Consider the following 24,304-nt stretch of genomic DNA (forward strand, 5'->3'; position numbering starts at 1 on the left):
GATGGGGCACCTGGGGGTTGTGCTCTTTACAGAACATCATAAAATGTGTCCCTCCACCCCACGCCTGTTGGTGTATGCTGGCCACTCAACCATTGGTGGATAAAGGGCAGGAGAGCATAGAGGAGCCAGGGAGGGAAGGAAGAATCACTAGACTGCCAGTCAGGAGGCTAGGTTCTGACTTTCGATAAGTCCTTGCTGTGTGACTTTTCATAGGTTGCTATCCCTTTCTGGGCCTTGGCAAGATGGGGCTGGTTTATCTCTGAAAGTGCTTCCTCCTGGCACCAGCTGACTCCAGGCTTCACCCACCCTACACACCCTTAGTCAGCTGTTCAGTTCACTCACTCAGTCATGTCCGACTCTTTGCAACCCCATGGACTGCAGCACGCCAGGCCTCCCTGTCCATCACCAACTCCCAGAGTTTACTCAAACTCATGTCCATTGAGTCAGTGATGCCATCCAACCATCTCATCCTCTGTCGTCCCCTTTTCTTCCTGCCTTCAATCTTTCCCAGCATTAGGGTCTTTTCAGATGAGTCAGTTCTTCGCATCAGGTGGCTAAAGTATTGGAGTTTCAGCTTCTGCGTTAGTCCTTCCAATGAATATTCAGGACTGATTTCCTTTAGGATGGACTGGTTGGATCTCTTTGGAGTCCAAGGGACTCTCAAGAGTCTTCTCCAACACCACAGTTCAAAAGCATCAAGTCTTCAGCGCTCAGCTCTCTTTATAGTCCAACTCTCACAACCGTACATGACTACTGGCAAAATCATAGCTTTGACTAGATGGACCTTTGTTGGCACAGTCAGCTGTGGTACCTCCCAAAGCCCATTGACCAAGCCATTCAAATATGAAAAGTGCTTTTTTCTCCATTAAGAAACTAGGGCTGCTGCTGCTGCTAAGTTGCTTCAGTCGTGTCTGACTCTGTGTGACCCCATAGATGGCAGCCCAACAGGCTCCCCCGTCCCTGCAAGAACACTGGAGTGGGTTGCCATTTCCTTCTCCAATGCATGAAAGTGGACTCTTTGCAACCCCATGGACTGCAGCCTACCAGGCTCCTCTGTCCGTGGGAATTTCCCAGGCAAGAGTACTGGAATGGGGTGCCATCGCCTTCTCCGAAGAAACTAGGGCAGTTACTGCTAAAGCCTGAGCTGGCTGAGTCTGAACTGCTGGCCCACCTGTGCCCCTGTACACCCTGACCCAGGCTGTGGAGGGGGTTGGGAGGGAGGCCTAGGGAGCTCGGGGCAGCTGTCCACCTCCTGGAGCCCTATCTGGCTGACAACCCCTGGGTCAGCAAGGACCCACCTCTGTGCAGGGGCCTCTGGGCTGGGCCTGGGCTGGGCAGGGCCCGGGGACAGGGGGGCAGAGCTGACAGTGCTGTGTGGAAGGCCCCTGTCGGGCCCCAGCTGCAGGCTCAGGACTGGAGATTAGCTCTCTACTGACAGGCCCCACTTCTGGTCCTTTCACCCACCTGTTGTGGGACCCTGGGCCTCTATTTCCCAAGTGATAAGATGGCATTAGTGATAGCAGTTACTATACGGTTTTTTAAGGACAAAATGCTCCCATGTGTATAGCGAGCTTAGCCTGGAGCCTTGTATGCAGTAAGTGGTCAACAGGCGCTACTCTAATGAAGAAGGTGCTTGGGAGCATTGGGGTTGGAGGGTGAGGGCATCAGGACCTCTTCACAGAGGTTGCTTGTGGAAAATGCTCACCAGGAACACAGAGGACTGGGAAGGGTGGTCCTGGCAGATGGAGCGGAATTGCACACGCCAGGGTGGAGAAGAGGAGCTCTGCTGGGACTGTGTGTGTTTGTATGTGCACATGTGGGCTCGCGTGCATGTCTTAGTGCGTAGGCGCAGAGCACTGCCTGTCACGGGGAGGGGTGAGGTGAGCGTTCCACGTCTTCTAGGGATTTCCTAATAATGATAAGTGGCTAAAATTTATCATATGCTTTACACAAACTGTATCATAACAGTCCTAGGATGTTGGTACCACTGTGATGCCCACTTTACAGATGGGAAAACTGAGGCAGAGAGAGGTTGAGTAACCTGCCCAAGGCCACACAGCTGGCCAGCGCTTTGTGCTTCCTTTCACAACCTCCTTCCTTTCCTTTTAGTGTGTAGGCATCTTAGCCACCCACTCCGTCTGCATAGGGGCATCAGGAAAGACACCTGCCCACATCCAGGGTCAAAGCAGAAAGGCCCCATGGGCTGAAGTAGTGGCCCCTTCTCTACCCCCAAGTTTGGTGTGCTCCAGACCTCTGAACGCCTTTCACTGTCAGGGTGAAGAGTTCTCGTGGTGCTGGGCCCTTTGCAGCCTGAGGGGGTGAGTCAGGGCAGGAAGGAGGAAGGTAGAGTGGTTAGTGCCGAGCATGGTGTCTGAGTTGCCCTGCCAGTGTTCAGAGCTTGGGCCTGTGTTTGTTAGCTGCAGGACCTGGGAAAAGAAACCTCTCTTGTTTTGGACCCTTGTCTGCACAAGGGGGATGACACATGTTACCTCAACGTGGGTTAGTCTGCGGTGCCAGATGTAGATTAGGCTCTGGCGAGCTGCTCCGTCCCCGCCCCCTCAGAGGGAGGGTCCCAGTGTCAGGGCTACAGACCGCAGCATCCAGAGCAGTTAGACCAGGGTTTGCGCCTGGGATCTTGGCCACCTCTCAGACCTCAGTTTCTCAGTCCATAAGATGGGTCCCAGCCCTCCCTTGCTAGGCTACGGAGTAGCAAAGCATCTTCATGACACCTGCTCCTAGAAGGTGCCCAGTGAAGGTGCCAACACTGTACGTTGATCACGGGTCTCACATTGTTGTTGTTTAGTCGCTAAGTTGTATCTAACTCTTCTGCCACCCCATGGACTAGAGCCTGCTAGGCTCCTCTGTCCATGGGATTTTCCAGGCAAGAATACTGGAGTGGGTGGCCATTTCCTTCTCCAGGGGGTCTTCCAGACCCAGGGACTGAACCCACGTCTCCTGCATTGACAGGTGGATTCTTTACCACTGAGCCACCGGGGAAGCTCGAGTGACTGCTCATACTCCAAATGTCACACTCCAGATCTATTGGCAGAGGGGCTGGGGTACCCGGAAACAAAGCTTGCATGAGAACCTCAGCACTTTCAATCTGTACGTGTGTTCAGGGGGGCTTGGGGTGCAGCTGAAGGGGGGCTCTGACCCCAAGCAGGACCTTGAACTTCAGACTGTCTGTCCTTGGCACCTGCACAGCTCCCCCAGCTGCCATGTGGAAGAAAGGTCTGGCAGCCACCCGAGAAGGAAGGGAGGGAAGGAGGGAGGTGGGGAGAGAAAAGAGAAGACAGTGAGCAGGGGCCCGATTTCCCCAGAGAGACGGGGGTGGGCTGGAGAGCCTCTGGACAGACCATCTGATGAGAGCCTGGCTCGGGAACAGGAAAGAGCAGCCGGGACTGCGAGAGGAGAGATGCTTGGGGTGCGGCTGGGGTGAGGGCAGCCCCCTACTCCCCCTCCGCCTCCACACTGGGTCAAATTCCGCTTTACACCTCAGGAGGGCGTGATTCCTGGGCAGGACACCAGATCAAGGGAGAGGGCGCTGCGTGCGTGTTCATTCCTTCATCCGTTCACCCAGAGTAGCATCCGCCATGGGGCCATGGAGCCAGGCCTCGGGGCAGACGTGGGGGTCATGGAGAAGGCTCTCATGCCGCCCTGACTCTGTAGGCAGATGCTCAAGCTGGGCAGCTGTGGGGCTGGGGCCAGGGGCCCTAACGGAGGCAGCTGGGCCGAGGGGAGGGGCTCCCGACACCGTACTTTGAGGAGGCTTCAGGGAGGAATGGGCAAGAGACTTTGGAAGAACGCGTGAGAGGACATCAGGGGCCACGGTGGGGTTGGGGACCTTCAGCAGGACAGGGCCGGGCACCTGACTGTGTGGGCTGGGGCCTAACAGGGAGGCCTTTAGGGACCCCAGCCTGCAGGATGGTCTACAAACGCCCCTGTGTTTGTAGTGAGCACTGACTGCTTTGGGGAGGAGCCAAGGCCTCCCCTGGGGTGGAGGGCATGGTGCCGCAGACCCCTTGTGCGGGCATTGCTTCTCGTCTCAGGAGTGGGCACTGAGGCCCCGCTTCAGTCCACAGGCCCCTCCCCTCGGGGCTGGGGCCGGCAGCTGTGTCCTCGGCCGCCTGGCGGTATGCTGCCTGGCCCGGCCTCCCGGGCACCCACTGTGCCTCTGATTAGTTGGCCCCGGCCGTGGCAGGAGCAGCACACAGCCTCTCCCAGCTGCTCAGCAGCCTCTGCTGACCTGGGCAGACCAGGGAGAGAGGGGAGCCCCAGGGCCAGCCGCTGCCTCGCAGCCCCTTGCCCCAGGCCTACTCCCTTCCTCCTGGCTGCGGGCTGGGCCCCTGGCAGAGGCTAGCACGAGCTCGGCTCTTTCTACTTGAGCTGCCCTGGCAGAGTGGCTGTGCTAATCTGGGCTGACAGCTCCTGTCTGCGGAGAGCACCCCAGACCTCCAGGGGAGAGGCCTGTCAGGAAGTGCACCTTCTTCACCTCCTGGGCACCCCACTGCCGCCAGGGGCCCTTGTCCGGCTGATGCCCAGCTTTCTTTATGGCAGAGGGCCTGGTCCAGGGGCTCGCTGGAGAGAAGGGGGTGAAAAGGTTGAGCAGCTCCATCAGTTTGCCCACCTGTCATCGTCTCCCCCAGCTCCTGGCATTTAAAATTCCACCTAGAGGGACTTCCCTGGTGGTCCAGTGGTTAGGACTCCACGTTGCCTATGCAGGGGGCGCGGGGTCGATTCCTGGTCTGGGAACTAACATCCTGCATGCCTCACGGTGTGGCCCAAAAATGAAAACATAAGTTGCCACCTACAAACTGTTTCTACCCTGATGCCACTCACGTGATGCTCCAGGCCATACTTCTCCCTCTGAACCCCAGACCCTGAGATCTGATTTCACACAGGTATACACCAGGCACCCCCAATTCCACATATCCTCACAGACCTCCATCTCCACTGAGGGCTGCTGTGTGCCTCTGGACTCAGGCCCCCAACCTTGGAGACGCCTCAGCTCCTCTATTCCATTCACACCCCCATCCTACCCCTGACTCAACCTTCAGAATGCCTCTAGAGCCCTGTCTCAACATCCCTCTCCACTGCCACATCATCTGAACCCAGCCAGATGTGTGCTATCAGGATGGCAGGTGAGCGAGGGCTGGGCCAGGCCAGGTGGCCTGAAGTGGAGCAGGTAGACCGAAGGCCCGGTCCCCACCCTGGAGAGTCCCTGGAGAGTTCCCAATCCCAGCATCTGGCCTGGGCAACCTCAGCAGGGAGGGCACCGGGCAGGAGCCTGAGTCTCTCCTGGGCACCCCCTCGAAAGAAAGAAAGAAAGAAAGAAAGAAAGAAAGAAAGAAAGAAAGTGAAGTCGCTCAGTCGTGTCTAACTCTTTGTGAAACCATGGACTGTAGCACACCAGGCTCCTCCATCCATGGAATTTTCCAGGCAAGAATACTGTAGTGGGTTGCCATTTCTTTCTTCAGGGGATCTTCCTGACCCAGGTATCAGACCACATGTCTTCCGCGTTGCAGGCAGACACTTTACCATCTGAGCCACCAGGGAAGCCCCCAGACACCCCCTTGAGGGATCCCTATTTCAGTCCCAGGAGAAGGCATGGGGTGCCCTCAGGAGGCACGACCACGTGGCTGCTGTCAGGCTCCTGGCCATGCAGCCCACAGACCCAGCCCCCTTTCCAGATGCCTGTGCGGGTTCCAGGGTCACACAGGGGCGTTTGTAGACCATCCTGCAGGCTGGGGTCCCTAATGGCCTTGCTGTTTGGCCCCAGCCCACACAGTCGTTTTCTTCCCAGCAGCCGGAGACCACGTCTGTCTTCTATCTGCGACTCTCAGTGCCAGTCAAAGCTGGAGTCACACGCTCTCCTGCAGGCAGCCCTGTGCTCTCCCACCTTTGCCCGGCTCTTCCCTCTCCTGGAGAGCTCTCCCCGAAGTGGGCACACAGCTGCTCTGTGCGTCTTGGCAGGGTGGCCTTTCCCAGCCCCCGCTTTATACCAACTGGGCCCCTAGCCCCAGCCTGGTCCTTCTGCAACCTACTTTTTGCTTTTGTAGCACTTCCCACCCAACAAAGGAAGAAAGGTACTTGTTTATCATGCTTGCTGTTTCTTTGTCTCCGTCTCGCTTGTTGTTTAGACGCTCAGTCGTGTCCAGTTCTTTTGCGGCCCCATGGATGGTAGCCCACCGGGCTTCTCTGTCCATGGGATTTCCCAGGCGAGAATACTGGAGTGGGTTGCCATTTTCTTCTCCAGGGGATCTTCCTGGCCCCGGAATCAAACCCACGTTTTCTGCATTGCAGGCAGATGCTTTACCGATGAGTCACCGGGGAAACCCCTGCCTCTTCCTACCCTTAACCTAGAATGTGTGCTTCACAAGGGCAAGGGTTTGATCTGTTTGTGTGTGTGTGTGTTTAAACTGATATATCCCCAGAGCTTAAAACAGTGCCTGGAATGTAGTTGGCCCTCACTCAACATTTGTAGAATGGATCCATCCACCCAGCCCATCACTCCTACATTCGTTCAGGCCGCCCCCCTCGGAAGGGTTACTCTGTACTGGGCCCCAGGCTGGACTGGGGGATGCAGAGCACCCCAGGTGGGCTTTGCACTCCTGGTTTCTGGGGAGAGAGGAGGGCAGAGCTGTGATGAAGGATGACAGTGTAATAAGTGGTGTGATGGAGGGCGGACAAGACTGTGACAGCTCATTGCAGGGGCACGAGCCCAGCCCTGGGATCCAGGAGAGGTGACCACACAGCAGAGGTCTGAAAACGGACGAGAGATGGCCTTCTGAGCATGTGCGAGGGCCCAGCAGTGACCCAGAACCTGAGCTTCCCAGGGGTTGGAAGTGGGTCAGTCTGGCTCCAGCATGGACCCCATCCTGCCTTGGCAAGTGAACTTGGCATTGCTCTCAGCAGTGCAATAGTAAAGGAACCCCCCTGGCAGAGAGTGGGGGGGGGCGGTGAGTGGGGGGCAGGATGTGTGCACAGGTGGGGAGTGGGCGTGCTGGTCGTGTCTGCAGTCTGGTGGAGCAGCAGGTTCAGGCGTGGCCTGGAGGACAGAGGGGGACAGACTGGAGCCTGATGGTTGGGGGTCCTGCGATTGGGGGGTGGGATAAGGATTTATACTTTCCCCATTGGAATGGGAGGCTTTGACTTTGGGGACGCCCCCCACTGAGGTGTTCTGGCCTTGGGGTCTTCCTGAGGCTCGACAGGAACCACTGTCTTCTGTAGTTGAGGCCTCTGGGGCCCAGAGAGGGCCAGCTCTGCCTCAAGGCTGCCCAGCCAGATCTGGCGCCCAGATGTCCTGTCCTGAGTTGGTGCTCTGTTTGCTCATCAGAGAAAGGGCTACACTGGATGTTCTGAGGACTCTGGGGTCCTCTTCCATCTTAACTAGGGGAGCAGGGCCCCAAACCACACTCGTGGGTCACCTGCAGCCTGCCCTCATTAAGGCCCACCTGGTCTCCATCCAAGGCTCAAGAGTCACAGAGACCAAAACCAGGTAATCTCATCCCGAGAGAGCAAAAGGGAGAGGAAAAGGGAGAGCCATAAGGGAGCGAGAGGCAGGAAGCCTTCTGAGTATCTGGGGGTGAGAATCAGAGAAGGCTGCCTGGAGGAGGAGGCCTTGGCTGAAGAGAAGTGTGGAGGATAAGCAAGAAAGATAGTCTGAGGTAGATGGTGATGGGTCTTAAGAGCGGTCTCTGCCTCTTTCTCTCTGCCTCTATTCTCTGTCTGCAGTTCTCTCTCTGTTTCACTTTCTCTGTCTCTCTCTCCTGTAGCAGTTGCCAGGGGAATCAGGGGCATGGCAGAACCCTCCGACTTGCTTGAGCTAATTACTTGACTGTGGGCGTTGAAAGGAGGATTAGCTGGGTTTTCGTGAGGTCCTTCCTGGCTCCCTAATCCCGTGGCCCCTGTTCCCTGGCGCGGAAGCGATGAACTTGCTTTGAGTCCCTAATTAGCTAATTATGCCCTGGCTCTGTGGCCCTGGGACTCCCTGGGCCCCAGGGGGGCTGTGAAGTGAGCTGGGGTTCAGCTCAGCAGAGGGGAGGGAGGAGGGGAGGAGAGATCGGGCTGCCATTCAGGGAAGCCGGCGGCCAGGCAGGTTCTCAGGAGCCTTTCAGAATTTCAATGTCCTGGAGAACTGGGAAATGTAATTAATTGAGCAACAACAGCTGGGCCCGGGGGGAGCAGGCGGGAGCAGCCAGGCTGGGATGGCACAGAGCTGCCTCCTGCAGGCCTCTCTGAGCCCACCACTTCTCAGGGCCACCACCTGGCCCTCCATGTTTGCCTCCTGTCTCTGTCCTGTCCTCCAAGATTGTTCCATCGGCTTTAAAGCCCGGAGCTGGCCAAGGGCTCAGCCTGCTTAGAAACCTCCCAAGTGGCTGCCTAGCAGAGGCCCCCGGATGCCCTCTCTGGCTGGTCACTCCTCTGTGCCTTTGCCACCGCTCCTGTTATCCTGCAGGGCCCAGCTCGAGTCAGCCCCTCCAGCAATGCACCTAGAGCTCCCTTACTCCCCAGGCCTCGTCCCTTTCCCCAACACTGGGGCCCCCTGTCCCTCTGCTGGCAGACTGCAAACTCTGCAAGGGGTGAAAAATGGGATTTGGGATTTCCCACGAGCCCAGCACTGTGCCTGGTATGCTATGCAACAGTTCTTGTCTAAGTGTCTGATGAATGAATGAATGATGGGGCACCAGAAAGGCCTGCGACTGACTGACTTCACGTGTGGATGGATTGCAGGCTGACTGCTCTGAGTTCTCACTTCCCTCTTCTGCACACCCCCTGTTGTGGGGGCGGATGTGGAGGGAGTGGGACACTGAGCCCTCACTCACCCTGGCTTGCTCTCAATTGGAGAGCAGGAGCCTGCAAGGGAGCCCCACTGCCTTTCCCAAGAGGAGGCTGACCTAGTTTTGTGGGGTGGGAGGATGGGGGTGAGCATTAATTATTGATTGGAAATCACTCCATACAGAGCTCGTGATGCAAATCCCAAATAATTACCTCGTTAATAACTACCTCAGCCATTGCCCCTGGAATAAATAAAAATCTGGACAGAGCCACTCTTCTTGTCACCATCCTTTCGTCTTCCCCTCTCCAGTAGTCCACCCCCTCCCCATGACTTTGCACACTGTTCATTCACAAGCAGTCATTCAATAAATGTTGAATGTGAATGGCTGAGACTCTGCTCTGGGCCAGGACCTGCTGGGTTTTGGGAGTACTGAGGTGACTCAGATAGACCCTGTCCGCAGGAACATATAGCCCAGTGGAAAAAACAGGAGAGTAAATGGATAATTGTATATTAGGGTTAGAAGATTAGATGTTGATGTAAATGGCGCCTCCAAGGTTGTGCAGTATGCAACCTGCACAACTGTACATTGACAGCCTGTGCTAAGCCAGAGGTGCTAAGGTGGCCCAGAACAGATGAGTGAGAGATAGGTTTAGAAGGGGTATGGGAAGTCACAGAGAGAGTTCGCAGAGAGAAGGCAGATCCTTAACTGAGCTATGGTGGCTGAATAAAGGTTTGCCAGGCACAAGAGAGGTGGAAGAGTGTTCTAGAAAGAGGGAATAGCATGAATTAAAAAAAGCATGGAGGTGTGAAATCCTGTGGTATCCTTGTGTGTGTGTGCTTGCTAAGTCACTTCAGTTGTATCCAACTCTGTGTGACCCTATGGAGTGCAGGCTGCCAGGCTCCTCTTTCCATGGGATTCTCCAGGCAAGAACACTGGAGTAGATTGCCATGTCATCCTCCAGGGGATCTTCCCGACCCAGGGATCGAACCCGTGTCTCTTATGTCTACTCTATTGGTAGATAGGTTCTTTACCACTAGTGCCACCTGAGACCTTGAGTGCACACTGGGGACAGAGGGAGGGAGAGAGGAAGATGAGGCTAGAGAGGGTACACAGGAATCACAGGATCCTGAGTGGTGTACACTCAAGGGTGACCCACTAGCTCTTGACACTCTTTGGAGCCACAGACACTTATGGGGACCTTCTTCCCAGAAAAATTCATGGCATCATACTTGGATATTTTACGGCAATTTCATAAGGTTCAATGACCTCCTGTGATGAAAAGGAAAGTGAATGGCTCCCCAGACAGCCATTTTGCTTTTTTGCATTTCTTTTCCACAGGGATGGTCTTGATCCCTGTCTCCTGTACAATGTCACGAACCTCAGTCCATAATTCATCAGGCACTCTATCTATCAGATCTATTCCCTTAAATCTATTTCTCACTTCCACTGTATAAGTCCTCCTCTTGATGAAAGTAAAAGTGGAGAGTGAAAAGTTGGCTTAAAGCTCAACATTCAGAAAACGAAGATCATGGCATCTGGTCCCATCACTTCATGGCAAATAAATGGGGAAACAGTGGAAACAGTGTCAGACTTTATTTTTTGGGCTCCAAAATCCCTGCAGATGGTGACTGCAGCCATGAAATTAAAAGATGCTTACTCCTTGGAAGGAAAGTTATGACCAACCTAGATAGCATATTGAAATGCAGAGACATTACTTGACCAACAAAGGTCTGTCTAGTCAAGGCTATGGTTTTTCCAGTGGTCATGTATGGATGTGAGAGTTGGACTGTGAAGAAAGCTGAGCGCCGAAGACTTGATGTTTTTGAACTGTGGTGTTGGAGAAGACTCTTGAGAGTCCCTTGAACTGCAAGGAGATCCAACCAGTCCATTCTGAAGGAGATCAGCCCTGGGTGTTCTTTGGAAGGAATGATGCTAAAGCTGAAGCTCCAGTACTTTGGCCACCTTGTGCGAAGAGTTGACTCATTGGAAAAGACTCTGATGCTGGGAGGGATTGGGGGCAGGAGGAGAAGGGGACGACCAAGGATGAGATGACTGGATGGCATCACTGACTCGATGGATGTGAGTCTGAGTGAACTCTGGGAGTTGGTGATGGACAGGGAGGCCTGGCGTGCTGCGATTCATGGGGTTGCAAAGAGTCAGACATGACTGAGCAACTGAACTGAACTGAATGGCCTCCTGTAGTCCTAGAGACCTCCCCCACCTGCCAGGGATCCACAAACCCTGGTAGCTAATGAGAATGCCATCTGTTTGTACACATGGTGGTGACATGCCCACATTTGTGTTCTAGAGTGGCTGTTACCAGGAATTGCCCCCTCTCTGTCCTGGGCTCTGCTTTCCCTGGGCTGGCTTCAACCCCAGACAGGCACTATCCCTGGGAAGCAAGATGGCCCCATCAACTCCCAACTTCACTCCTCCCAACTTGTAATCTCTGCAGCAAGAGAGCATCTTTTTTCCTGTAGTTCCATCAGAAGTCTCATTGCCAACTCTCATTGGTCCTGGATAGAGTCACATGCTCATCCTGGACCAACCACAGAGGCTAGGGAAACAGACTATGCTGCTTGGCCAAGTCTGGGTCATGTGATCTCCATGTCATGTGATCTCCCACCCAAACCATGGAACTGGAATGGAAGAGTGATGCTGTGTTCGGAGGACTGGGAAATAGGGGCTGAGCAAAGCCACAGAGGTGGCCCACCTGTGTGGGGCATGCATTCCTGTGGATTCTCCAGTGACTGGGGTGGCTGGATCTTCTTCTTTTTTTTTTTTTTTAGGAGATGAACACTGATATAATACTGTTTCTTGACTGACAGATCTTATTCAGATCTCATTAGTTGTCCCACTCTTGTTCTTTATAACAAAAGAGAGAAAATTTTTTTCTTGCCCAAGAGCCAGTCTAGAATCGTGCACTGTATTCAGTTGTCACGTCTCTTTAATCTCCTTTGTTTATTTTTTTTTAATTTTAAAATCTTTAATTCTTACATGTGTTCCCAAACATGAACCCCTCTCCCACCTCCCTCTGGGATCTTCTTGAGGAGTCAGGAGGGAGTGGGTGACGTGCAGACTGTTACTGAAGCCATGACCGTGGCTGACATCACCCAGACTTGAGAGAGCAGGTGCTTTTCACAGCTGGGGGACTGAGCCCATGGGGAGAGAGGGCCTGGAGGGTGCAGATGGGCCAGGCCAGGCAGGCGGGGCAGAAGGGAAGGGTGGGGAGACAGACGTGAAGAACGGTAAGTGTGTGGAGTGGTGCCGAAAGCTGAGCCTGTTCTCCACTTCCTCTGTGGGGTGGAAGCCCCAGAGTTTGCTGACTTGGGTGTGGGCCCTGAGCTGGGGAATCTTTGTAGTGTGCCTGCTGTCTTCTTGGGCCCCTCTGCTGAGGGGTCTTATCCTCCACGAGGGGCAGGGACTGGTTCAAAGTCCCACAGGTCCCAGAGGCCAGCAGCGTGAGGATTTGAATCCTGTTCTCTCTTCATCAGGGGCTATGTACTTTCCACATGCTTTCCCTACCTGCAGAGTTTTGGGATGTCATACCTCCCCAGAAAGTGACTGACATGTTCTGTTCCCCTCTCCATGCCTGCCTGAAGCCCCATTCAGGTTGCTCCATTCAGGTTGTCCCTGGGGATGTCTATCTCCTCGCTCATTTCCCCATTTTCTCCTCTTGTTGCCTCTGGCTTGGCTTGTTCATTGTAGCTATTTCTAAGGAAAAGAAAAGTTCTCTTCCTCTGGCATCAGGCCAGGTCTGGGTACCTTGGCTGGCCAAGGTTCTTCTCTAGGTGGTTCTGAGAACTCTTCCTGATTTCATCATGCAGTGGGATGGGTCAGCAGGATGGTTTTGGTTGGTACTGATGTGTCCTGGCATGGTCAGGGGACCACTGACTGTCCCAGAGATCAAGGACACTCAGGACACATTTATTAGGGCACAAGTGCCCATCCTGGGTGGGTGCTGGGCATAGGGAGATGAGCTAACCTCAGTCCCAGACCTCCAGGTACTTGGGGGCTATGGAGAGTGCTAACTTGGTGTCAGGACACCTGGTTTAAATCCAGACCCTGCTGCTTTCTACCTGTGTGAACTTGGGCAAGTAGCTTCAGTTATACGAACCTCCAGTTGCCTTTTCTATAAAATAGGGATAATATTACCACCCTCATAGAGTTGTCATGGGGTCTGAAGAGCTCGTATTTGTGCATTACCCCGAAAAGCATTTGACACGTTGAAAGTACTCCGTAGATATCTGCTTATTCACCCATGATCTAGTGGAAGTATAGCAGGATGCAGAGCCATTTTCATGGCTTCTGGGAGAAGGGGCAGGTACCAAGGAGGAGGTCTGTCTGGTGGCCACTGAGCAGGTTGAGGGCAGTAAGGAGTCCCCGCCCACATGTCCCACCTCTCCTCTCACCACCCCCTCTCTGTTCCTCTACCCCCGCTCTCTCTGTCTCCTCTCTGGGCCCTCTGCCCCTGTCTGCCAATCCAATCCCTCCACCCTTCCCTCTCCCAGGTATGCGGATCCTGGTGAACCTGCTCCTGGACACACTGCCCATGCTGGGGAATGTCCTCCTGCTTTGCTTCTTTGTCTTCTTCATCTTTGGCATCATCGGCGTGCAGCTCTGGGCCGGCCTGCTTCGCAACCGCTGCTTCCTGGAGGAGAACTTCACCATGTAAGTGCGGCGCCCCATCCCCTGCCCTGGGACTCCTGGCCAGCTTTACTTGGGGTATTGTTCATGCAGAATGTTTCCAGGCTGGGAAGGTCTCCCCATTGAGCACCTGGTCTCAACCCTTACTCCCGGTGGAGCAGAGAGATTAAGGGATGTGCCCAGGTGAGTTGGTGGTAGGTCTCCCACGAATGGTTGGACACCAAAATGAGCTCAGAACGTCTCTGAGCCCTCCAAACTGTTATCACAAAGTCCCAGTCCAAGGCAGCCCCTTAGACACTAATTTAGCTCCTACTGACTCTTACTTAACACGTAGTTTTAACTTACTGGGTGAAAGTGAAAGTGTTAGTCGCTCAGTCGTGTCCGACTCTTTGCAACCCTATAGTCTGTAGTCTGCCAGGTTCCTCTGTCTATGGGATTTCTCAGGCAAGAATACTGGAGCAGGTTGCCATTCTCTTCTCCAGGGGATCTTCCCAACCCAGGGACAGAACCCGGGTCTCCTGCATTACAGACAGATTCTGAGCCACCAGGGAAGCAGGAAGCAACTTACTTTGTAGTTGGGACCCGAAGAGTGGAAGCAGCGAACCAGGAGGAGGTTGGGTAGGAGGGGAAGACCCAAGCAGAAGTGATGACAGCAAGGGAAAACAAGGCAGAAAACCTCAAAAGCAGACATGAAACCTGGCTGTCTAATTACAGCACAGACATTCCAGTCGGTGACTCTGAGTCATCAGGGAAAGGTCAGCTTGCATTTAGCCCACGTGTGTCTAACAGCAGTGGGGGTGGACAGCTCCCTAGAGAGAGGCTTGTCCAAAGCTATGTAAACAGAAATTGAGCTGTGGCTCTTGGAGAAGTTGGGTTGAGTCGTCGGAGAAATTGGACATCTGTAGCATCTCAGTGAGGAGGGGTAAGCAGCGCCTTTGAGTACACATACATGGCCATGTGTAGTTGGACATGACTAAACTTTCATTTCGTTTCACTAATATGCATTAGTGCACTCCTGCTGGGTCCAGGCCGCAGGGACAGAGGTAGGAAAGCATTTTCATTCATCCTGTGACTTGACACGCTCACCGAAGCAGCGGCACTTGCCCAGCTCAGGGGAGCATGCAGTAGAAGGTGGAGTTCCAGCCCTTGGGGATCGAAGGGTTCAGGGACATGGGGACACTGCACAGGCATGGGCTGGGCCTCCCTGTCCGCCTGACTGCTGGTTGTGGGGATGGAGCTATGCTGGAGAGCCAGGGGGAAGCCTGGGGAAAGAACTGGCTCCCTCTGCAGCACTGTGGGGGCAGATCAGGGGCAGGGCACCCTTGTGGGTCAGGGCCCTGTGTGGGGGAGGGGAGCACGCAGTGTCAGTCATTTGTAAGGGGTGGGCCCTGCTTCTCCCGGTCTGGCCTGCACAGATGGAGACGGGCAGGTGTGAGCTCTCAGCTTTGGGGGTTCAGGTCACATCCAGGCCCCTCTGGCCCCCATGGATCTTTTCCTAGTTCATCCCGAGGTGGCCCCCTCTCATTAACCCAGCTCAACCCCAGTGCCACCTCCTCCGGGAGGCCTTCCCTCACCACCTCTTTCCCCCAGACATTATCCTGCTTGATTTTCTTGGCACTGTCTTTGTCTGAACCTGTCTCACTTGTGAGTTTATCTTCTGGGTTGTTGGGCACCTCTAGTCCAGTTTATTGACTTGGTTAGCAAGGATGACACGCTCCTGTGTGACACGGGTGGTGGTGGGGGTGCTTGACTTTTGACCCCATGTGGAGACCCGGAAACAGGCTGAGAGAGGAGAACCTTGCTCCTGGACCTCCAAAGCCTACCGTGACCACCCCCCAGTGAGCGTGCACAGAGCATGCCCCAGGCACACAGGCCCCAGGGGAGACCCCAGATGATCAGAGGCAGGGTTCTTGATGAGCAAAGGGGATGCCACCCAGCTAGGAAGTGGCGGGGCTCCGTCTCATGTCCTCTGCAAAGCATCTGCTCCCTTCTGGCAGATTCTGTCTAGGCATTAATGCACACGCACGACTATTTACACCCCAGATAGGTTTTAAAAATGGGAATTGCTTAGGCAATGTGTCTTGAGTGTGTCTTACATCAGTGTTTCTTATTCCACAAATGAACCACAGTTCAGGGTGCCAGCTTCTGTTGATGGACTTTGTGTGGTTACCAGGTATTTGCTTTTATGTGGAAGCCTGCAGGGAGCATCGTGTATGCTTGCCATCTTTGTATGCCCTTGTGTGATCAATGACTAGACTCATAATTGCTAGTCGAAGCGTAAGGCACACCTCTGAGATACTGTGGGTTCGGTTCCAGACCACGGAAACAAAGTGAGTCATACGATTTTTTTGGTTTCCCAGTGCATGTTAAGTTATGTTTACACCATCCTGTGGTCTGGTTTTTTTTTTTTTTTAATATTTCTTTTTATTTATGTGGCTGCCCCAGGTCTTAGTTGCAGTACTCGGAATCTTAGATCTTTGTTGCGGCATGTGAAATCTTTAGTTTCAGCACGCAAATTCTTAGTTGCAGCCTGAGGGACCTACTTCCCTAACCAGGGATTGAACCGAGGCCCCCTGCCTTGGGAGTGTGAACCACCAGGCAAGTCGTCTGGAGTCTGTTAATTGTGCAATAGTATATAAAAAAGAACATGCCCCAACTGAAAATATTTTATTGCCAAAAAATGCTAGCCATCTCTGCTGAGCCTTCAGTGACTCATAGTAGTAATAACAAAGCTCATTGATTGCAGATCACCATAACAGACGTAATAATAATGAAAGCTTGAAATAGTGCAAGAATTACCAAAATACGACGCAGAGACACAAAATGAGCAGATGCTGTGGGAACAGTGGTGTTGATAGGCTTGTTTGAGGCAGGGTTGCCACAAACTTTCACTTTGTAAGAAGGGTAATAAAGCAAAGCTTAATAAAATGAGGTATGGGTGTTTCTCTGGTGGTCCAGTGGCTAAGACTCCACATGCCCAATGCAGGGGGCCCGGGGTTTGATCCCCAGTCAAGGAACTAAATTCCACATGCCGCAAGTAAGTTTGCACACGCCCCAACTAAAAAGATCCACAGGCCACAACTAAGATCCAAGATCCCACGTGCTACACCTAAGACCCAGTGCAGCCAAATAAATAAGTAAGTACATAATAAAAAATAAATAAAGTGAGGTATGCCCTGTGTCCATTTTTAAAAATTTTATTTATTTTTAAATTGAAGGATAATTAGTTAAGAGAATTGAGTTGGTTTCTGCCAAATATCAACATAAATCAGCCATAGATATACGTATGTCCCCCTCCCTCTTGAACCTCTGTGTCCATTTTTTTATTTGCCTTTTTTGGTTAAGGTATAAATTATACTCAGCGTCAGGCACAGCTATTAGGTGCTGTGGGGGGCGGGGTGCTCAATGAGGTTTTCCCTGGATTAAGCACCGGTGTCAATCTACCCTGAGAAATTCACAGTGCCCAGCAGGGCTCTATCCTGCCCCTTCCTCGTCACCCTCCCCCTCGCCCCGATGTAGCCGCTATTCTGATCTCTTATCACCACGGAATCCCTTTGCCTGTTTCTGAGGTTTCTTCAGATGAAATCATAGAGGCAGTTGCCTTCCGTGTCTGCATCTCTGGCTCATGATCCTGTGTCTGTGAGGCTCATCCAAGTTGCTGCATGTATCCGTAGCTCCTCCTTTATTGCTGCGAGGTTCCCACTGACTGAATACACCTCGGCGTGTTGTGTTTTTCCGTTCTCCTGTGGATGTGGGTGGTTTCTGGTTCTTTGGTTCAATGACTCATGAATATTCTTGCCCATGTCTTTGGGTGGATATGGCCGTTCCTTCTTTTGGGTAAATTCCCAGGAGTAGAATTGCCAGGTGAAGGGAGTGCCTGTGTTTACTGGCTTGTAAATTTTGTCAAACCGTTTTCCAGGATGGTTGCACTGAATGTTCGCTAGCAAAGTCTAAGGAGTTCCAGTTGCCCCACATTCTGTAGCAATGTTTGGAACTGTCAGTCCTTTAATTTTTACTATTCTAGTGAGAGTGCAGTGGCGCCTTATTGTGGTTTTAATTTGCATCTTAATTTGAATTTTCCTGATGGCCAGTGGTGATAGACACTTTTCTGTTTGTTGATAAGCCATCAGTATATCTTCATGTGAAGTGCCTGTATGGTTTTTGCCATTTAAAAATTGAATTGCCTTTATTTTTCTTATAAATTTGTAGCAGTTCTTTATAGTCTGGATTTGAGTCCTTCAGTGGATATATATATATTTATGTCCTATATCATATATTTGATTCCAGTTTGAATTTTATGTTTTCACTCTTTTCTCCCCGTTTAAAATTTTTTTTAATTTTGTTTTTTCTTTTTCCGTTTTTTATTTCTTTTTAAAGGTTTTTTTGTACTTCTGTATTTTTTCTTTTCTAATCTTCTTTTTGTCTTTTTGCAGTTTTCACTTTCTTAATGGTATCATTTGATTGATAAACAGAAGCTCCCCAGTATTATCAATTACTTTTCTAGTATTATTTTTTTGTATCCAGTTTAAGAAATCTTTTTCTAACCTAAGGTTATGAACTATCCTCCAGTGTTTTCTTTTAGAAGCTTTCTTGTTTGTATCTTTCCCATTTAGGTCTGTATTCCATTTCAAATAATTTTTAGTATGGCATGTGGTTGGGGTCAAGATTCATTTTTCATGGGGATGACCAGTTGTCCCAGCACTGCTGCTGGAGAAGTCCATTCTTTCTCCATTGAACTGTCAGAGTGCCTTTATTACCACCGGGGGACCATATGTATTGGGGTTCTATGTCTACATGTTAATTGTTGATGGATGTTGCCAGAGTACCCTCTAGAAAGGTTGTGTCAATTATACTCCCACTGCTAGTGTGTGAGCATGTCTGTTTACACGCACCCTTCCCCACACTCAATGTTATCAACCCTGAAATGTTTGCTGTTTGGATGGATGTAAAATGATCTCACTGTAATTTTTGTTCGCGTATTCCTGTTATTAGTGAGGTGAGCATCTCTTCCTGTATGTTGCTCATTTTGATTTCTTCTGTGAATTTTCCATTCTTTTGTCCTTTCCTTCCCTAGTGGATTCTTTTTCTTATTGAGTTATAAGAGGTTTTAATATGCTTTAGATGGTTATATTGTACCTGTTTTACATGTTTCAAATACTTTATCACAGGGGATGGCAAACTCTGGCCTATTTTTGTGAATAAAGTTTCGTTGGAACACAGCCATGCCCACTTGTTTATCCGTTTTCTGTGATGGTTTTCATGCTACAGTGGCAGAGTTGTGTGGGTGGGACAGAGACCATGTGGTTTGCATAAAGGAAAAAAAGACTTACTTTTTGTCTCTTTATGGAAAAAGTTTGCCTCAGTTCAGTTCAGTTCAGTCACTCAGTGGTGTCTGACTCTTTGCGACCCCATGAATTGCAGCACACCAGGCCTCCCTGTCCATCACCAACTCCCAGAGTTCACTCAGACTCACGTCCATCAAGTCTGTGATGCCATCCAGCCATCTCATCCTGGGTCGTCCCCTTCTCCTCCTGCCCCCAATCCCTCCCAGCATCAGAGTCTTTTCCAATGAGTCAACTCTTCGCATGAGGTGGCCAAAGTACTGGAGTTTCAGCTTTAGCATCATTCCTTCCAAAGAAATCCCAGGACTGATCTCCTTTAGAATGGACTGGTTGGATCTCCTTGCAGTCGAAGGGACTCTCAAGAGTCTTCTCCAACACCACAGTTCAAAAGCATCAATTCTTCGGTGCTCAGCCTTCTTCACAGTCCAACTCTCACATCCATACATGACCACAGGAAAAAGCATAGCCTTGTCTAGACGGACCTTAGTCGGCAAAGTAATGTCTCTGCTTTTCAATATGCTATCTAGATTGGTCATAACTTTTCTTCTAAGGAGTAAGCATCTTTTAATTTCATGGCTGCAATCACCATCTGCAGTGATTTTGGAGCCCAAAAAAATAAAGTCTGACACTGTTTCCACTGTTTCCCCATCTATTTGCCTTGAAGTGATGGGACCAGATGCCATGATCTTTGTTTTCTGAATGTTGAGCTTTAGGCCAACTTTTTCACTCTCCACTTTCACTTTCATCAAGAGGCTTTTTAGTTCCTCTTCACTTTCTGCCATAAGGGTGGTGTCATCTGCATATCTGAGGTTATTGATATTTCTCCCGGCAATCTTGATTCCACCTTGTGTTTCTTCCAGTCCAGCGTTTCTCATGATGTACTCTCCATATAAGTTAAATAAGCAGGGTGACAATATACAGCCTTGACGGACTCCTTTTCCTATTTGGAACCAGTCTGTTGTTCCATGTCCAGTTCTAACTGCTGCTTCCTGACCTGCATGCAGATTTCTCAAGAGGCAAGTCAGGTGGTCTGGTATTCCCATCTCTGTCAGAATTTACCACAGTTGATTGTGATCCACACAGTCAAAGGCTTTGGCATAGTCAATAAAGCAGAAATAGATGTTTTTCTGGAACTCTCTTGCTTTTTTGATGATCCAGTGGATGTTGGCAATTTGATCTCTGGTTCCTCTGCCTTTTCTAAAACCAGCTTGAACATCTGGAAGTTCACAGTTCACGTATTGCTGAAGCCTGGCTTGGAGCATTTTAAGCATTACTTTACTAGCGTGTGAGACGAGTGCAATTGTGTGGTAGTTTGAGCATTCTTTGGCATTGCCTTTCTTTGGGATTGGAATGAAAACTGACCTTTTCCAGTCCTGTGGCCACTGCTGAGTTTTCCCAATTTGCTGGCATATTGAGTGCAGCACTTTCACAGCATCATCTTTCAGGATTTGAAACAGCTCAACTGGAATTCCATCACCTCCACTAGCTTTGTTTGTAGCGATGCTTTCCAAGGCCCACTTGACTTCACATTCCAGGATGTCTGGCTCTATGTGAGTGATCACACCATCGTGATTATCTGGGTCGTGAAGATCTTTTTTGTACAGTTCTTCTGTGTATTCTTGCCACCTTTTCTTAATATCTTCTGCTTCTGTTAGGTCCAGACCATTTCTGTCCTTTATCGAGCCCATCTTTGCATGAAATGTTCCCTTGGTATCTCTAATTTTCTTGAAGAGATCTCTAGTTTTTCCCATTCTGTTCTTTTCCTCTATTTCTTTGCACTGATCGCTGAAGAAGGCTTTCTTATCTCTTCTTGCTATTCTCTGGAACTCTGCATTCAGATGCTTATATCTTTCCTTTTCTCCTTTGCTTTTCACCTCTCTTCTTTTCACAGCTATTTGTAAGGCCTCCCCAGACAGCCATTTTGCTTTTTTGCATTTCTTTTCCATGGGGATGGTCTTGATCCCTGTCTCTCATACAGTGTCACGAACCTCATTCCATAGTTCATCAGGCACTCTATCAGATCTAGGCCCGTAAATCTATTTCTCACTTCCACTGTATAATCATAAGGGATTTGATTTAGGTCATACCTGAATGGTCTAGCGGTTTTCCCTACTTTCTTCAATTTGGGTCTGAATTTGGCAATAAGGAGTTCATGATCTGAACCACAGTCAGCTCCCGGTCTTGTTTTTGTTGACTGTATAGAGCTTCTCCATCTTTGGCTGCAAAGAAATAATCAATCTGATTTCGGTGTTGACCATCTGGTGATGTCCATGTGTAGAGTCTTCTCTTGTGTTGTTGGAAGAGGGTGTTTGCTATGACCAGTGTATTTTCTTGGCAAAACTCTATTAGTCTTTGCCCTGTTTCATTCTGCATTTCAAGGCCAAATTCGCCTGTTACTCCAGGTGTTTCTTGACTTCCTACTTTTGCATTCCAGTCCCCTATAATGAAAGTTTGCCTACTTCTGCTTTATTGCAATTTGTTGTTTGTATACTATTGTTTGTCTCAGAAATTTTGTATACACTCAATCTTGCCAACCTTTTTCTTTATAGATTTTGGATTTTATATGTTTTATATAAGAAGGTCTTACCTATCCTGAGTTAACAAAAATACCACATATGTTCTTGTAAAGTTTTTGTGGTTATTTTTGTTGCACTTACGCTTTTTTATTCATCAGGATTTTATTATTTAGAATTTTATGATATATTTTTCTTAACCTAGTATGTCCAAAATATTATTTTCAGTGTGCAATCAATATAAACAATTGAGGAGATAATAGACATTCTTTTTTACATTCAGTACCATGTCTTGCATAAGTTTACTTTTGTATATGGTGTGAGGTAAGGATCTAACTTTATTGTTTTCCAAATGGATAGCAGATGTCTTAACACCATTTGTTGCCCATTCCTTCTGTTCTCCATGGATCTGAAAAGGCTTCTCTATAATATACCAAGTTCCCTTTTATACCTGGGTTTGTACCTGTGTTCTGAGGTGCTCCACAAATCTTTCTGTTCCTGTGCAGTACCACACTGTATATTGTGACCTCTTGTAGGGCTATACTCCACTCACCTTTATTCTTTTTTAAAAATTGTCTAGACTAGTCTCCCATTTATATAAACCTAGAACCATGTGGCCAGGTTTCATAGACAAAAGCATGTTGGAATTTCGATTGGGATTGCCATGAGTCACAGATTAGCTCCACAGGATGGGCAGGGTGGGGATCGCCATCTCTGTTTTACAGATGAAGAAACTGAGATCCAGAGAGGGGAACTGACCAGCCCAAGGTCACACAGATGGGTCAGGGTGGAACAGGAAGGCATCTTACCTTGATTTGTTGAGCCAGTAAAATTTAGCATTTGTATACTGAGCACCTGATCTGTGCCGGCCAGACCAGACGGTGTGCAGGCACTAGGGGTGCTGAGACCCAGTCCTCACCCTGAAAGAGCTCCAGGCTCCCAGGGAAGTGGGGTGCAGTTTCCCCAAGAGCAATAATGGGAGTTTGTGCAGGGCCTCAGGCTCTCTGAGGAGGGGGGACCCTGGAACGTCCCTCAGTGAGTAGGTGGGAGTTTTTGCGACGATGCCAGAGGTGGAGAAAGGTGTCCCGGGCAGCAGGAACAGCATGTATGAAGGCCTTGAAGCGATGGTGGCTGGCGGTTCCAGTCCTGCCGTGCCGCGTGGCGGTGACCCCTCCCCTTCTCTTTTCTGCGCCATCACCTGTGCAGACAAGGGGACGTGGCTCTGCCCCCCTACTACCAGCCGGAGGAGGATGACGAGATGCCCTTCATCTGCTCCCTGTCGGGGGACAACGGCATCATGGGCTGCCACGAGATCCCTCCGCTCAAGGAGCAGGGCCGCGAGTGCTGCCTGTCCAAGGACGACGTCTACGACTTCGGGGCGGGCCGCCAGGACCTCAACGCCAGTGGGCTCTGCGTCAACTGGAACCGGTACTACAACGTGTGCCGCACGGGCAGCGCCAACCCCCACAAGGGCGCCATCAACTTTGACAACATCGGCTATGCCTGGATAGTCATTTTCCAGGTGAGGCCCGCGGGCTTGGCACCGGCCCCTGTGCTGCGGGCTGGGGGTGGGCAGGGGTGGGGGAGCAGCTTCACCCGGCACTCTGTGCTCGGCGTTTGCCACCTGAGTCACTGAGGTCTGCCTGGCCTGCCGGCATGACAGGCACTATCACGCCCATGTTCCAGACAGAGCAACTGAGGTTGGGAGAAAGGACTGTAGGCCCTCGGGAGTATTGCCTGAAGTCTCTGTGCCTCAGTTTTCTTATCTCTAAGATGGGGGTGGGACTTCCCTGGCGGTCCAGTGGTTAAGATTTTCACCTTCCCATGCAGGGGATGCAGGTCCATTCCCTGGTCGGGGAGCTAAGATTCCACATGCCTTGCAGCCAAAAAACTAAACATAAAATGGAAGTAATATTGCAACAGGTTCAATAACGACTTTGAAAATAGTCCACATCAAAAACAACTTTTTTTCATTTAAAAAATGGGGGTCATAACAGCTCCCTCCCCCTGACCCCCAACCTTGAGTGGCTGAGAAGAATAAACCAGACGTGAGCAGAGCCCAGCACGCAGCGAGTGCCTGGTCAAGGTTACCTTCCTGCTGTGGTTGGAAGGAAGGATGGGGCAGGTGCAGAGGGTGGTGGCTGAGAAGCCGCTGAGAGGGCTGCTCTGTGAGCTTTGCTCTGGGGAGCGTCAGAATCATACAATTCAGAGCCGAAGCTGTGATGTGATCATAGCCCAGCATCTGTGTTTGGAGACCTTCCGGTTCCAAGGGGGGAATTGCTCCGTGCAATTGCCCAGAAGCCAACAAGACCGCGGTGCTGGGGAGGACCCAGCATTCATCTTGCCCAAGGCTGCTCTGCTTTTCCTCTCTGAGAAAGTACATGGGGGACAGAGTCATACCAAGCTCAGCACAGCCACTGTCCCTGGCTCAGCTGAGCTGCGCCCCCAGCCCTGCCGGGAGGGCTCTGTTAATCCCATGCACTGAAGAAGCAGCTGAGGCTCAGAGAGTGGCCCAGGGGGTGAGCTGGAGTTGCAACCCAGACCCCCCTCCCCGCCACCTGCTTCTTCCAGTCCTGCTTTGCTGTGGAAGACTGAAAGGTAGGGGAGCTCTGGAGCCAGAGGGACCAGGTTAAAAGTCCCTGATCCACTCCTTGCTGGCTGTGTGACATTGGACAAGTGTCCTAATCTCTCTGGACCTCAGTTCCTCACCTGCGTGTTGGGGATGAGGATGCCCGCCCAGTGGAGCCCTCGGGAGAAGTATGAGAGAGAACGCGCGTGGTGCCCCGGTGCCCTGGGGGACCTCTGTCTGGGGCGCTCACCTCGCTGCCTGCCTTCCCAGAGGCTCGGCCGTCTCAGCCTGTGCCCTGCTCTGCTCTGGCCGCAGGTGATCACTCTGGAAGGCTGGGTGGAGATCATGTACTACGTGATGGATGCTCACTCCTTCTATAACTTCATCTATTTCATCCTGCTCATCATAGTAAGTGTCAAGGGGGCTGGCGCTCTCCGGGCAAGCTCCAGGACC

At 51.1% G+C, this 24,304-nt stretch overlaps 1 protein-coding gene across 1 annotated transcript in view; it reads left to right on the plus strand.

Moving 5' to 3' along the window:
* The window catches only part of CACNA1I (calcium voltage-gated channel subunit alpha1 I), a 128,118-nt gene that overhangs the window by 54,301 nt on the left and 49,513 nt on the right, over positions 1–24,304 (plus strand). Inside the window, exons 6-8 of the mRNA XM_027968131.3 lie at positions 13,292–13,451; positions 22,489–22,804; positions 24,167–24,259. Coding sequence (XP_027823932.2) covers positions 13,292–13,451; positions 22,489–22,804; positions 24,167–24,259 — 569 coding nt within the window. The remainder of the gene's footprint in view (positions 1–13,291; positions 13,452–22,488; positions 22,805–24,166; positions 24,260–24,304) is intronic.

The sequence above is a fragment of the Ovis aries genome, chromosome 3, assembly GCF_016772045.2.
Source record: "Ovis aries strain OAR_USU_Benz2616 breed Rambouillet chromosome 3, ARS-UI_Ramb_v3.0, whole genome shotgun sequence".
In the NCBI taxonomy this organism is placed as follows: domain Eukaryota; kingdom Metazoa; phylum Chordata; class Mammalia; order Artiodactyla; family Bovidae; genus Ovis; species Ovis aries.